At 48.9% G+C, this 14653-nt stretch overlaps 1 protein-coding gene across 3 annotated transcripts in view; it reads right to left on the reverse strand.

The window, feature by feature from the left end:
* The window catches only part of NPDC1 (neural proliferation, differentiation and control 1), a 53919-nt gene that overhangs the window by 13925 nt on the left and 25341 nt on the right, over window positions 1-14653 (reverse strand). For all 3 annotated transcript variants that reach the window (XM_075834759.1, XM_075834757.1, XM_075834758.1), the window contains one exon: window positions 6977-7111. In XM_075834759.1, coding sequence (XP_075690874.1) covers window positions 6977-7111 — 135 coding nt within the window. The remainder of the gene's footprint in view (window positions 1-6976; window positions 7112-14653) is intronic.

Genomic DNA, 14653 nt, shown 5'->3' on the forward strand with positions numbered 1-14653 from the left:
TGGGGGTCCGGCCTTCATTACCACATCACACCTCCATCCCCAAAACTGAGCAAACAAGACCCTTTCCTCCGGCTCAATAGGTGGACATTGGACCTGTACAGATGGTAATGAGTCCTGGCACAGGCCGCCTCTACAAGGCAGATGGCTGGAGAAACAGGTTGTCCGAGCCCCCCTCCGGGACCATACAGGAGGCCAGGGAGGGGGGGGGGGGTCACCTGTATGGATCATAGCTGTGTTTTGTAAACGTCAAACCAATAGGGTCCGGCCCAGCAGTGGAAAAATGTCAGATCTCTATTCACATTGAGCTTTTCACCTGAAAACAATGGCAGATGAGCTCAAGCGGCAGCGGATCATAAAAAGCAGAACCCTGACACGCTGCCTCTAGTGGACACGGAGAGAAACTGTACGATTTAAAGGAGCACTCGGGGCAAAAACTGGCACACGTCTAGTGCAGGGTCTGAGGGAGCCCGATTATTATAGGAGGCTTCATACAATTAGACATATTCTTTAGGAAAGCTTCACCCAGTTTTCCCCAGGAACAGAGGAGTAAAGCGGTCCATACACGGGCCGATTTGCCCCTTTTCCAGCCTGATTTTTACATGTACGGCCCTCGCCTAGAGGTTTGGTCCAGATAAGGTTTATATAGGAGGACACAATGGACATGGCCTCAGGTGAGATGTTTGTCTTCGCCTCCATGTCTGATCAAAGGATAAGAAGTTGTCACCTCGCTCCAGACACCTGATACACAATCAGCATTTACTGACCAAACGCAGACGGCCTGACCCCCGGACATAGGAATATATGGGGGGGGGGGGGGGTCATAAGCTGCACATACACATCAGGTATAGATAGGGTGGACAGTGCATGGAAGACCGCTCATACATCTACATGGACCACAACCCCTGAAAACATTTCCGTCACACTCGTCCTTTGTCAGATCGAGCCCCATTTCCCGATTTTAAGTAAATGTAATCATTGTATATGGTGGAAAAAAAAAAATGTAATACATTTTTTACGTCAATTCTTCCCCTTCCCAAGATCTCTGCTTTCAGTCAGTGAATGGAAGCCTGCTTGTTTACATCTTGAAGTGGACAATCTGAACAAACAGTTCTTACAGTTGATTATTTGTTACAATGCAACAGTTTAGCCAATCTTCAATGTGCTAAACAAGTCAGCAGCACAAAACACTCTCCTGTCCCGAGGGTCTGACACCCCCCCCCCACCCCAAACGAGTTTGAACCCATCAGCCAAGAATCCAAGCTATTTATCTCACTGAGACGTGAGGTCATTGTAACAAACCCTCAGCTGTGAGAAGTTTTAGGTGTGTAAAGTTTTTTTTTTAGCCTCTGGATATAAACAAGTATGTTGCCATTCACTGACAGCAAGCAGTGATTTTGAACATAAGGAATTGAAGCAGAGAGTCTATTATAAAGTGTTGCAGAACTTTTCATTATAATTTACGGTCCATGGTCACGTAAACGCGAGTCATAGTAAAACTGCACCGTTACCCCCCCCTTTTTAAAGTGTATTTCGTCAACACAATAGAGGTGCAGCACACCCTAGTGGTCAAAAGTAAAATTACATTAAATAGTATAAAGAAAAACAAGGGTCAGAGGATCGGACAATGGGAGCATCTGGTTGGCCTTGAACGAACAACAAAAATCACCAGCCTCAGGCCACGTTTGTTGCGCATTTGAATAGAAGCTATTGTTCCCTTGTATCAGCCGTTTCAAGCAGGGGGGCAGGATGACTGCAGTGAGATGCAAAATCAGCAGCATCTCTGCCCATTCATATGTTGAAACCTGTCCGTTTACGGTAATATCCCGTCCTCGGCACTGGTGGGAATTTAATATATTAGGATCAGGCTATATTCTGAGCATATATCTGCCCTATGGGGGTGACATATCGTTCTCTATGGACGTCACTGTAGATATATATGTAAACAAACTGTCCCCTGCTCCCCACCTATAAGATGTGCCGTTCCCAAACATGGCTGGTTTTTTTTCTTTTTTGCAGAAACAGCGCCACACTCGTCCATGGGTTGTCTCTGGTATTGCAGCTCAGCTACATTGAAGGGAAAGGAGCTAAGCTGCAATACCACACACAACCAGTAAACAGGTGTGGCGCTGTTTCTGGAAAAAAAAAAAAGCCATGTTTTTCTAACTCTGTACAACTCTATGATCAGAGCCTAGTAATACACAATAACCCAACACTCAAGACTGTGAACCATCTCTGTAGGTATCTTGCACTGCTCGGATTGGGGGTAGATTAACCCGTGCATGTCTAGGGGAGTTATTTTAATCACAATGCCTAAACCCCGGAGAGTTCCCCCTTAAAGGAATTTTTCCCATCTTGGTAAGTGATGACATATGAAGATCGGTGGGACCCCCTCGGATCCGGAGAACCACGCGGCAGAGGCTGTTTAGGCATTTTTGCTGCACACTACAACCCCCCCCCCCCCCTTCCTCTACAGAGAACTACAACTTAACCCCACACAAAAGTGAACGGGACTGAGATGTAAAACGTGAACATCGCATGGACAGCAGTTGGATGGTCCACAGAATCTAACAGTGGTTAGACCCCCACTGATAGGTAATGATAAATCCCGATGATATGCGGTCACAAAACAGCAAAAAAAAAAAAAAAAAACGTAAAATAAAAAATAAAAAAAAAATAATTCGGAAAATCAATCCCAAGAAAAAAAACATAACAAAAAAATAATAACAACTAATTCCATCATCCACACGTCAATGTACACACGGTGACACTCACCTCCATGGTGTCGATGCCCCGGGTCTCGATGGTGCAGGTGGTAGCTGGTGCCCAGTGACCACAGGGCACAGAGACACATTGTAAACACTAGGTAATGGGCTTTCATATTGCCAGTAAGAGCAGCTGAGGTGACAGAGAAGGCAGCTGGGGGATAAGGCACAGGCAGCGACGCAGCACAGCCCCGACGAGCGCGCTCAATGTAAGCTCAGACTGTGTGGGAGAAGCAGGGAACTCTCCTCTCATCCCACGCACACTGCAACTGGGCGGCAGCCAATCACAGCGCGGAGCCAGGACAGCGTCTCCATGGGCAACCATTAATATATCAATAGACCGAGTGGTCCCAATGTAGGACGGGTCCCGTGCTGGATTCATCCTACTCACTGTATATCAGGAAACTGCATGAATAACAATTACCCAAGGGAAGAACTCTTCACAAACAGGAGCAACTCCGAGAAGAAGGGCGATGGTCGGCGGTGCCCTGGGGATCAGTCTATGGCGCAGGAGGGCTGCGTACGCATGAGGAAGCTGAACACTCACAGCCCTGCACGTGGTTATAGGGCAGTCGCTGCTTGTCAACCGAGCGATCGTGATCACATATAGGGAATATATTTGAAGGGGTTGACCAGGATTAGGAAAACATGGCTGCCATCTTCCAGAGGCAGCGCCACACCGGTCCACAGATTGTGTCTCATTTGCTTCATTGGAGCCCAATTGCAATACCAGACACAACCTGCCGCCCTGCAGGGCACAATCACGCGGGGTCACCGTCAATTGTCTGTAAGGGCTCACAGATGTGGCACGCTATTTTCTGGCCCCTTTTTGGCACAGCATTCAGCGGGTGCAGTGGCAGCCACCCGTTCAGTGCCACGGACCATGACTCAATCACTGCAGCACTCCCATCCGATCGTCCGCGTATTCCATATTTTTGCTGCAAAGAACGGCGGAATAACGCGATACGTATGTAGCAGTATCGCAATTTGTAACCACGCCCATTCTAAACAATTGTATTTAAAAAGTTGCCGCCGTATTTCCGGACGTGTTAGATGACGCGTGTGCGGCGAATCGTAATCATCTTGAAGTAGATGGATTATACCCAGGAGTGGCGTGAAAAGGCGATGCCACGTCGTCACGTTCCTGGAATCTACTCATCTTCTGCCCTCCATGACGCACCTATATAGTGTAGGCGGCTCTGAGGATTAGTCACAGCACATACTGCGGATTGTGGTGCCCACCGTGGAACACCACCGCCCGCCGGCTCATGGATGAATCTGGGCACAGCTCCACCGCCTAATAACGGAGCGAGGTGGCATCGCTTCAACTCAACAGACTGGTGTGAGACGTCACCGGCAGAAAGGGAATCCAAGCTCTAAAATAAGACCTGAGAGGGAAGGTGCGGAGAAGAAATCTGCCTCGATAGCGAGACCCTGAGATTTACCCCCACACAAAATGTGCCAATGCCTAGACGCTGCCAAGGACTTATTAGGCACGTGATGGCAATGAAAGGGTTGACTACGCACACCCCTCAATTTTACTGGGGCTTGACCAAAATGGCTGGAGTCAGGAATGGAGATGGGATAGCTGTTCACTAAGGGGAGCCCCTCCGTTTAGTAAGAGCCTGGAATCTCTCGGTTATAGCTCCCCCTAGTGGTAGGGCATATGTATATACTGTATTAACAGACCTACACGTGGCTCACATCCAAGTCTGTTTTAAAATCAAACCATTCCGATGAGAACCCGATATAAAGGGAATTACAATTTAGCCAATAGATTAGTGTCGATGCACCAATGGCGACTGACACAGTACATCGCATCTGAAGGATTGGTGCATTGTGAGAGGTGTAGCGGCTTGTACCCAAGATGCATTGCATCGGTAGCCGATGCAATATAGATTCTCAGCTGAGCTCTCCGACTGCTGGAAAATTTCAAGGGGGCTGCCTGGAGAATTGTGCCTGCAGCTTTGGATGTGACTGGAGTAGAGACTAAGATGCAAATCAAAACGATAGATTTATACGTGAGGTCTTCTTTAACCAGATTGGTCTGTACGATTGGATGGAAGCAATTAAAGCTGGCACAGACCCCCGGGCATCGGAGAGACCGTGCACAATCAAGAAGCTTTCCATGAATGTTTAATGCCACTGCCGCCTCCCCCGAGCCGGGAAACACTACAATTACATTATCCATCGCACGGAGTCTCCCACATCACGCAAATTACAGCCAGGGGCAGTTCTATCCATTAGAACGGGTTTAGGTCATTCGCGGCTTGCCATCTGTTGGAGGAGCCACATGTTGCACTGGGCATGCTGGTATTTCTAGTCCAGTCGGTGGAAATAAAAACGATTAGTTATATGAATGGCTGTAAACGCTCCACTCGCTGCGAGCGCACCTGCCGTATAATTGGCGTCCTGAATAATATAAACTGGCAATTGTGAATATACGCCGCGCTGGCACAAGAAGTCACAACAAGCAGGCTGCAGTGAGCAGAAACTGCCACTAGGGGGCACTGCACAGAGTGGTTACTGCATTGTACCAGGACTTAAAGGGGAAGTCCACCTAAAGGGATTGAAATCACTGACAAGTTATCATTTCTAGCATCGCTGTCGAACAGCCAGCCTATGCCCAGGCTGAAATAGCTGATAACAGGGAGCAATAGTTACTGCGGGCGTAGTGTCTCTTTAAAAAACAAGGATGGTTTAATGTAGGATTGAGGGTACGGTAGCAGATAAGCCGTCCTCGTCTATTTTAGTGCATGCGTGTGTGGCCAATGTAGAAGGCATTGGGTTACATGAAATCCCAGCTTCTAGAGCGGTCTGGCCTTGTGTCAGGGAGTCCCTTTAATTCTTGCGTCAGCCAAGGATGGTAAGAGCCTGTGTTCAAGGGTACCGGCTGCAAGGGGAAGTCTAATGCTGCTCTATGTAACGGGGATCTGCTGCGTGAAAAACTCCTGGGCCCCCAACGGCTATGAATGGGGCCACCACCTGACCCGCAATGGCATCCAAATAACGATTCACGACCGCTCCGAGTGCACGGCCATAGAGCCGGCCAACGTTATGCAGCAGTGATGAGGATGATGAGCCGCATAGATCAGATCATTTGCTCCTCACACTGGGGCTGGAGAGGATTGCGAGCGCTCGCCTGACCGGCCACCCACGACCAGTGACTCATCCTCTGCCAGACGTAGACACGTGATCCGTCCACATGGGGAGAGAACAGGGCGAGATCCTCTCTGTATTGTCCCTGAACCGATTCATCAACAGATTTATCACAGATCAGCTGGAAAGGGGAAAAAAATGAGGCGTCCGAGTCTGCGGAGCTACGAGGACAACTGCTTAAATAGTAACTCCCCCGGACCTGGTGAAGTGATTCGAAATGATTGCTTTGTCTTTATTGGGGAACCCACAATATTATAATGTGCCCTAACAGAGTCTATAAATTGGGTGTATCATTAGTGAGGGGGTCGAAGAGAGGGGGTCTCCCAGGAAGGAAGGGTCTTATCTTCGTTCCCCCTCTCCATGACCCTACGAGTCTTCATTAGTGGGACATGAAGCGGAGGTATTATAGGTGGTCAGCACGGACTGATCATTTGTAGGTCAGCAGGTGTGAATAATAACAGGATAGAAATGCCTATGAAACAGCCGACAGGTGGGAGCGGGTTTTCATATTCATGTCACGGACGTCCTTGTAGCCCAGGAGAAGGAAATCAACAACAAAGCGGGCAGAAAATACTGTGTACAGGTGGAGCAGACCTGAGTGTAAAAAGAGAATTGAACCGATGCAGGGGGTTTGTATAAGATGTGACCACATTGTCCGAGGCTCTAGCACTGTACACATTGTACATATGGCAGCAGCGGTGTGAGGGGGCAATCGCCTACGGGTAAGGACGGCTCTGCTGTACGTCCACACTGAACGACAACTCTTTTAAAAGGGGTTTCTGGGTGGGAACGCACGGCCGTGAGTGACTGGTGGGCGCCTCTTTTTGCATTTGCCAAGCAGTTATCCCCTAATAACAGTTGAATGTGGGGGTCCCAGTAGTGAACCCCCCCCCCCTATTTTTTGGACAACTTTTGGAATGGCCCACTGTGATAAAATTGGGGGTTATTTGTAAATCCTTTCATTTCTAATTATGCCTCCATATTTCCAGTAATGGTCTGCTCCATCACAGATATGACAACCCCCATCATCTATAGCATGATGTTCACACCATTACCTGGTCTTGCCTCCTCGCATACGCCTTTGCGGTTTTCTTTGTAGCCGTGAATGCAGGGGCCACACTCCGCAGACCCCCGAGGACATACCTCTCTCTTGTGTAAAGGACAGTCTAAACTGTTGCGGCATAGAGAAGCTGAAATACACAAACAGAAGGCATGGTGAGATTAAAGGGGAACCCAAGCAGCCATTTGCAATGTTAAAACCCTTTTTTTTCTTGTGAGGTCAGTGATAACAGGGTCACAAAGTCGTTTTCTCTAAACAAAAACGGTTTCTGAGAGACGACGTTCCCTTTAAATTTGGGTCTGCGAGACCTTATAAAGTGCCAGACAACAAGGGGTTAATCCGGTCCTCTAGATAGGAGTGGGCCATTATAAAGGGAGGTGGGTAGTACAGAGGGTTAGAGACCAGGTTTCCCTGGATTCTGCGTCGTTCTGGGCAATCAACCACAAAATCAGTCCTGACGCCATTTTTCCACCCACGCCTGCGGCAATATTTTGCTCTATGCAGACACAGCCGGCTCAAAACATCACCCCCGACCCGCAGCAAACATCTGTCTAATGTAACGGGGGTGACTCTATATCAGCAGCGGCTCCATCCTCCAGTGCCGGGCTGAGCAGCGAACAGCACCAATACTGCGGACAGCAGCCGGTTAACTCTTCACTGCCCATCCAAATCTGTTACCAGTTCAAACAAACAACCCGCTCCCAGATATATTCAGCAGAAATTACGAACAGTCTCAGGACATGACACTTGGGGGACAGGACAAGGACATTGATTCACTGATACTTGGGGGACAGGATAATGACACGCTGACACTTGGGGGACAGGATAATGACACGCTGACACTTGGGGGACGGGACAATGATACACTGACACTTGGGGGACAGGGTAATGACACGCTGACACTTGGGGGACAGGGTAATGACACGCTGACACTTGGGGGACAGGGTAATGACACGCTGACACTTGGGGGACAGGATAATGATACGCTGATACTTGGGGGACAGGACAATGATACGCTGACACTTGGGGGACAGGGTAATGACACGCTGACACTTGGGGGACAGGGTAATGACACGCTGACACTTGGGGGACAGCGTAACAACACACTGACACTTGGGGGACAGGGCAAGGACAATGACACACTGACACTTGGGGGACAGGATAATGACACACTGACACTTGGGGGACCGGATAATGACACACTGACACTTGGGGGACAGGATAATGACACGCTGACACTTGGGGGACAGGATAATGACACGCTGACACTTGGGGGACAGGGTAATGACACGCTGACACTTGGGGGACAGGGTAACGACACACTGACACTTGGGGAACAGGACAAGGACAATGACACACTGACACTTGGGGGACCGGATAATGACACGCTGACACTTGGGGGACAGGATAATGACACGCTGACACTTGGGGGACAGGATAATGACACGCTGACACTTGGGGGACAGGATAATGACACGCTGACACTTGGGGGACAGGATAATGACACACTGACACTTGGGGGACCAGATAATGACACACTGACACTTGGGGGACAGGATAATGACACACTGACACTTGGGGGACCGGATAATGACACACTGACACTTGGGGGACAGGATAATGACTCGCTGACACTTGGGGGACAGGATAATGACACACTGACACTTGGGGGACAGGATAATGACACGCTGACACTTGGGGGACAGGATAATGACACGCTGACACTTGGGGGACAGGATAATGACACGCTGACACTTGGGGGACAGGATAATGACACGCTGACACTTGGGGGACAGGATAATGACACGCTGACACTTGGGGGACAGGATAATGACACGCTGACACTTGGGGGACAGGATAATGACACGCTGACACTTGGGGGACAGGATAATGACACGCTGACACTTGGGGGACAGGATAATGACACGCTGACACTTGGGGGACAGGATAATGACACGCTGACACTTGGGGGACAGGATAATGACACGCTGACACTTGGGGGACAGGATAATGACACGCTGACACTTGGGGGACAGGATAATGACACGCTGACACTTGGGGGACAGGATAATGATACACGGACACTTGGGGGACAGCGTAACGACACACTGACACTTGGGGGACAGCGTAACGACACACTGACACTTGGGGGACAGGACAAGGACACACTGACACTTGGGGGACCGGATAATGACACACTTACACTTGGGGGACCGGACATGATAAATGACACGCTGCCCCAGGATTTCCATGCAGTGCTGTCCTTACATGAGTGAACAAATCACTGCCCCCCGCCACAAGATCAGCACACTCCTGAAATACTCTGTGCTGCTGGGTGGACCTTGCTCCTGCCACTATCTGCGAGTTGTCTCCTTTCCCTTGCTCACAACATCACACTTGCTATGATAAATCTATGTCCCGCTTCCAGTATAGATTTTTCTTGCAGAGATCCAGCTGTGCTGCCTGGGAAAAGAAGGTAAAATCCTCCAGAAGAGAATCAGCACCTTCCACGATCAGCGTCTCATTCAGCCAACCAGAACCCTTCTCTGTACTGCTGAGGAGCAACGGTCTCTGATTTGCCTATTAAGGCTGTATAAAAGCTCGGACATTGACTTACAGGGTAGCCACCTATAGGGGGCACTAGAGACCGATCTCTGGAGCAGCGCAATTGTGTGCACTTTTCCTCTAGTATGAACATACTCCCCTACTGTAATGTCACACATTGACCACTAGAGGGTGTACAGCGTCCAACAATCAGGAACATGTTGACAAATCTCTTGTTTATGACGTGGGAGACGAATATAGAAGTAATAAAAAACATTAGTAGAAAAGAGCAGGAATGGAAAAGTTGGGAACGTTATTTACCAACCAACATAGGACGGGGGTATCCACATCACTTACCCAGGGGTATAACCATCTGCCAACATGGGGGCATCATGCTCTATTTATTACATATCAGCAAAGAGCACAAAGAATCAAAAAAATGCAATACAAATCAGTGATCCGTTCCACAGGATCAGCGGCGCCTCTTCCATGCATCACTGCCGATTTACTTTACTGGATTGTCTAGACTGGATACAACTGTACCAATCCAGTTTCTGGATGTAAATAAGAATGTTTCCATTCACTGACAGCAAGCAGAGTTCTTGGAAATGGCAGAGAATTTACACAGTCTATTGTAAAGTTGCAGCATTTTTCATTATACAATGATTAAGCCTACGGGGCGCAGGCAGCGGGAATCATATGGGAGACTCATATCCAAATGGGATTTTTCTATCCGTACTAAATATAAAACGTAGATGAGAAGACATTACAGGGGGGGAGGGGGGGTGCGGCGACACGTGACGTAATAACGAGATTACAGTGTTGTATTTGTGCGCACGTCTCTCATGGTAACCGTTACCCACGAGGCGCTGTAATAACGAGAAGTCTCCCCGGACATTTAATGAACGCATTAGCAGAGCTGTCCAGGTCCTGAACTGCCGTATTCTGCGTTTATCACAATGTCATCGCTATTCCTGTCATGTTCACAAGGACACGTGACATCACGCTCTGCAATGTCGGCGCACGTGTGGACCGCGTCATACATGTGCCGCACACGGCCAAAGGGACATGGCCGCTGCTTGTATGTAATACTGAATGACAGCAGGAGGCGGGGGGGGACTGCAGGTTGGCGGCCTTGGGAGCTTCACGTGTCCTAATGGGAAGAGAGGGGGAGAGACATGGAGGGAGACACAGGGAAAAGAAGAGAAAACAACATCAGGTAGAGGGAGCAAGAGAAGAGACAGGGGGAGAAAGAACAGGAGAGAGAGAGAGAGAGAGAGAGAGAGAGAGAGAGAGAGAGAGAGAGAGAGAGAGAGAGAGACAACTAGGGAGAGAGAGCGCGACAACTAGGGAGAGAGACAGGGGAGAAAGAACAGGAGAGAGAGAGCGACAACTAGGGAGAGAGACAGGGGGAAACAGAGAGAGACAGGGGGAGAAAGAACAGAAGAGAGAGAGAGCGACAACTAGGGAGAGAGACAGGGGGGAAACAGAGACAGGGAGAGAAAGAACAGAAGAGAGAGAGCGACAAGTAGGGAGAGAGCGACAACTAGGGAGAGAGACATGGGGGAAACCGAGAGACAGGGAAAGAAAGAACAGAAGAGAGAGAGTGACAACTAGGGAGAGAGCGACAACTAGGGAGAGAGACATGGGGGAAATCGAGAGACAGGGAGAGAAAGAACAGGAGAGAGAGAGCGACAACTAGGGAGAGAGTGACAACTAGGGAGAGAGTGACAACTAGGGAGAGAGACATGGGGGAGAAAGAACAGAAGAGAGAGAGCGACAACTAGGGAGAGAGTGACAACTAGGGAGAGAGTGACAACTAGGGAGAGAGACATGGGGGAAACAGAGAGACATGGGGGAGAAAGAACAGAAGAGAGAGAGCGACAACTAGGGAGAGAGACAGGGGAGAAAGAACAGGAGAGAGAGAGCGACAACTAGGGAGAGAGACAGGGGGAAACAGAGAGAGACAGGGGGAGAAAGAACAGAAGAGAGAGAGAGCGACAACTAGGGAGAGAGACAGGGGGGAAACAGAGACAGGGAGAGAAAGAACAGAAGAGAGAGAGCGACAAGTAGGGAGAGAGCGACAACTAGGGAGAGAGACATGGGGGAAACCGAGAGACAGGGAAAGAAAGAACAGAAGAGAGAGAGTGACAACTAGGGAGAGAGCGACAACTAGGGAGAGAGACATGGGGGAAATCGAGAGACAGGGAGAGAAAGAACAGGAGAGAGAGAGCGACAACTAGGGAGAGAGTGACAACTAGGGAGAGAGTGACAACTAGGGAGAGAGACATGGGGGAAACAGAGAGACATGGGGGAGAAAGAACAGAAGAGAGAGAGCGACAACTAGGGAGAGAGACATGGGGGAAACTGAGAGAGACATGGGGGAGAAAGAACAGAAGAGAGAGAGCGACAACTAGGGAGAGAGTGACAACTAGGGAGAGAGACATGGGGGAAACAGAGAGACATGGGGGAGAAAGAACAGAAGAGAGAGAGCGACAACTAGGGAGCGAGACATGGGGGAAACCGAGAGACAGGGGGAGAAAGAACAGAAGAGAGAGAGCGACAACTAGGGAGAGAGACATGGGGGAAACTGAGAGACAGGGGGAGAAAGAACAGAAGAGAGAGAGTGACAACTAGGGAGAGAGACAGGGGGAAACCGAGAGAGACAGGGGGAGAAAGAACAGAAGAGAGAGAGAGCGACAACTAGGGAGAGAGACATGGGGGAAACCGAGAGAGACAGGGGGAGAAAGAACAGAAGAGAGCGACAACTAGGGAGAGAGACATGGGGGAAACAGAGACAGGGGGAGAAAGAAGAGAAGAGAGAGAGAGCGACAACTAGGGAGAGAGACATGGGGGAAACCGAGAGACAGGGGGAGAAAGAACAGAAGAGAGAGAGAGAGAGACAACTAGGGAGAGACTAGACGGGGCAAGAAGGAAAGAACTAAAAGAGAAAGAGGACAAAGGAGAGACAGTGGAGATCAAGGCAGAGGAAGACGGGAAGAGAAGGAGGAACATAGAGCGAGGAGGGGGCAGGGAACGTGGCAGCAGAAGATACCGGGAGGAGAGAGAGACACAGGATGGGGAAAGAAAAGAGTGTTGGGGTGAAGACAGGAGACCAAGAACGATGGTAGAAACATGGGGGGACCTGGGGAAGAGAGAGCGCGAGGAGGAGGGAGACATATTGTTATCTCTGCAGGGTGACATGGAAATCACAGCGAGCAGACATATGGTGGAGATATTATCAGTGACCGCCATGTACCTGTGTACTACAACGTGTACGAGGGCCGCGACAGTGTGAATCACCCAGCCCCCATGTAACCCCCGCAGCAAGAGAACGAAGCGAATATCAACCACCACAAATATCCAAAAGGTAAATCCAACAGCAAGACGCGATGCAAAGAATTCACAGCATCACTGGGATTTCCTTTACTGCTCTGCCCCCGGACGCCGCAGCCGGAGACGTAACATTGTATCTCAGCTCTATAAAACGTGTAATTAAAGGGTCATAAAACCCCGACTTCCAGCACATCCAGTATATAAACACGTACTACATTGACCCTCTTAAAGCAATATTAACTATTAAAGGGGTGGCACAGAAAAACATGGCTGCTTTCTTCCACAAACAGCGCCAACACCTGTCCATAGGTGGTGTCTGGTAGTGCGGCTCAGTCCCATTCAGATCAATAGAGCGGAGCTGCAATACCACACACAGCCTGTGGATATGTGTAGCGCTGTTTCCGGAAGATATCAGTCCTAATTTTAAAACCCTGTACAACCTCCTTTAATCCTCATCATTTGAAGTGCAGGTGAATGCAGTCTATTGCTCTCTGTAGTCAGCCATTAAGAGCGTGGAGAAGCTCACTGTGGTGTTCTTTAATATACAAATGTGTGGCTGATAACAGCGGCTCTATTATAAGCTGCAAGGGATTATGGGTAGACAAAAGAAAAAAACGGAAAAAATATGTAAATAATATATGTAAATTATTATACACAGGGATACTGAAGGGGGCGCTATTGAGTTACCGTACATAATCCCTGGCTTCACCCCTCCATCACACTAAAGATCAATGAAACCATGGCAACTCCAGACGGACATGTTGGTTGCTATTCATATAACGTTGCGCTGCATTATTCTGGTGTTCACGTGGCGGGTTAACCCTATGCCATCCATAGCAAACAGCAACAGTCCAGGGCAAACTAAGTAAGGACAGATTAGATTGCAAGCTTTCTGGCTCGCGGGTTCGATTTTAAGATCCATGTGAGGGGTGAGCGGATGTAGGACCACAAGTCTCAGCATAACCTGATGTTTAGAAAGCCTTGCTCTTGTACTACAACTCTCACGATGCAGTCAATGAGAGGCCTGTGTGTCCCTTCATCAGTGGCGGTACTACACATCCCAGCATGCACCTCCTCTGACATGTCAGTTTATGGCGTCAATGAGACACGTCAGCCCCGGATGATTCAGAGGTCCTTGGCGCATCTGACATTGGCCTCTCTATAACGAAGGAGACGAGAATCCTATCAATAGGAGAATAAACTTCCAGCCTCGTGCACATTGTAACGCAGAATGCAACGCAGCAGCTGCAGACAGGGTGGGTGGGATGGGGGGGCTTTACTATAAATGCTGTGGATTATAAGATTGTTTATTGTATAATGGTAAGATCTGAAACTTTCTAATAGACTTTGCGGTTCAATTTCTTACCATTATCAATATCTTTGCTTGCTGGCCATGAACAAGAACACTGTTGTTTACATTCAGAGACTGCAAACCTGTATATAGCCAGTCCTGCTCTCATCTGACAAGTGGAGACAATTGTATCCAGTCCAGACAATGCTCTGTGAGCTAAACAGCCTGAACTGCACCGATACATTGTAGCAAACCACTAGAGAGATCTGTGCAGTTGCACAGAGAGCATTGTCTAGACTGGATACACTTCTATCCACTTCTCAGAGGAGAGCAGGACTAGGTATCTACAGGTTTGCAGCCTTTGAATGCAAACAAGTGTTCTCATTCACTGACAGCAAGCAGACGTCTTGGAAATGGTAAGACATTGAGATACAAAATCTATCAGAGTTGTAGAACTTTACATATATACAGCTTTATTCCATAATAGCCCAAAATTATTTT

This window comes from Rhinoderma darwinii, chromosome 8 (assembly GCF_050947455.1).
Source record: "Rhinoderma darwinii isolate aRhiDar2 chromosome 8, aRhiDar2.hap1, whole genome shotgun sequence".
In the NCBI taxonomy this organism is placed as follows: Eukaryota; Metazoa; Chordata; class Amphibia; order Anura; family Rhinodermatidae; genus Rhinoderma; species Rhinoderma darwinii.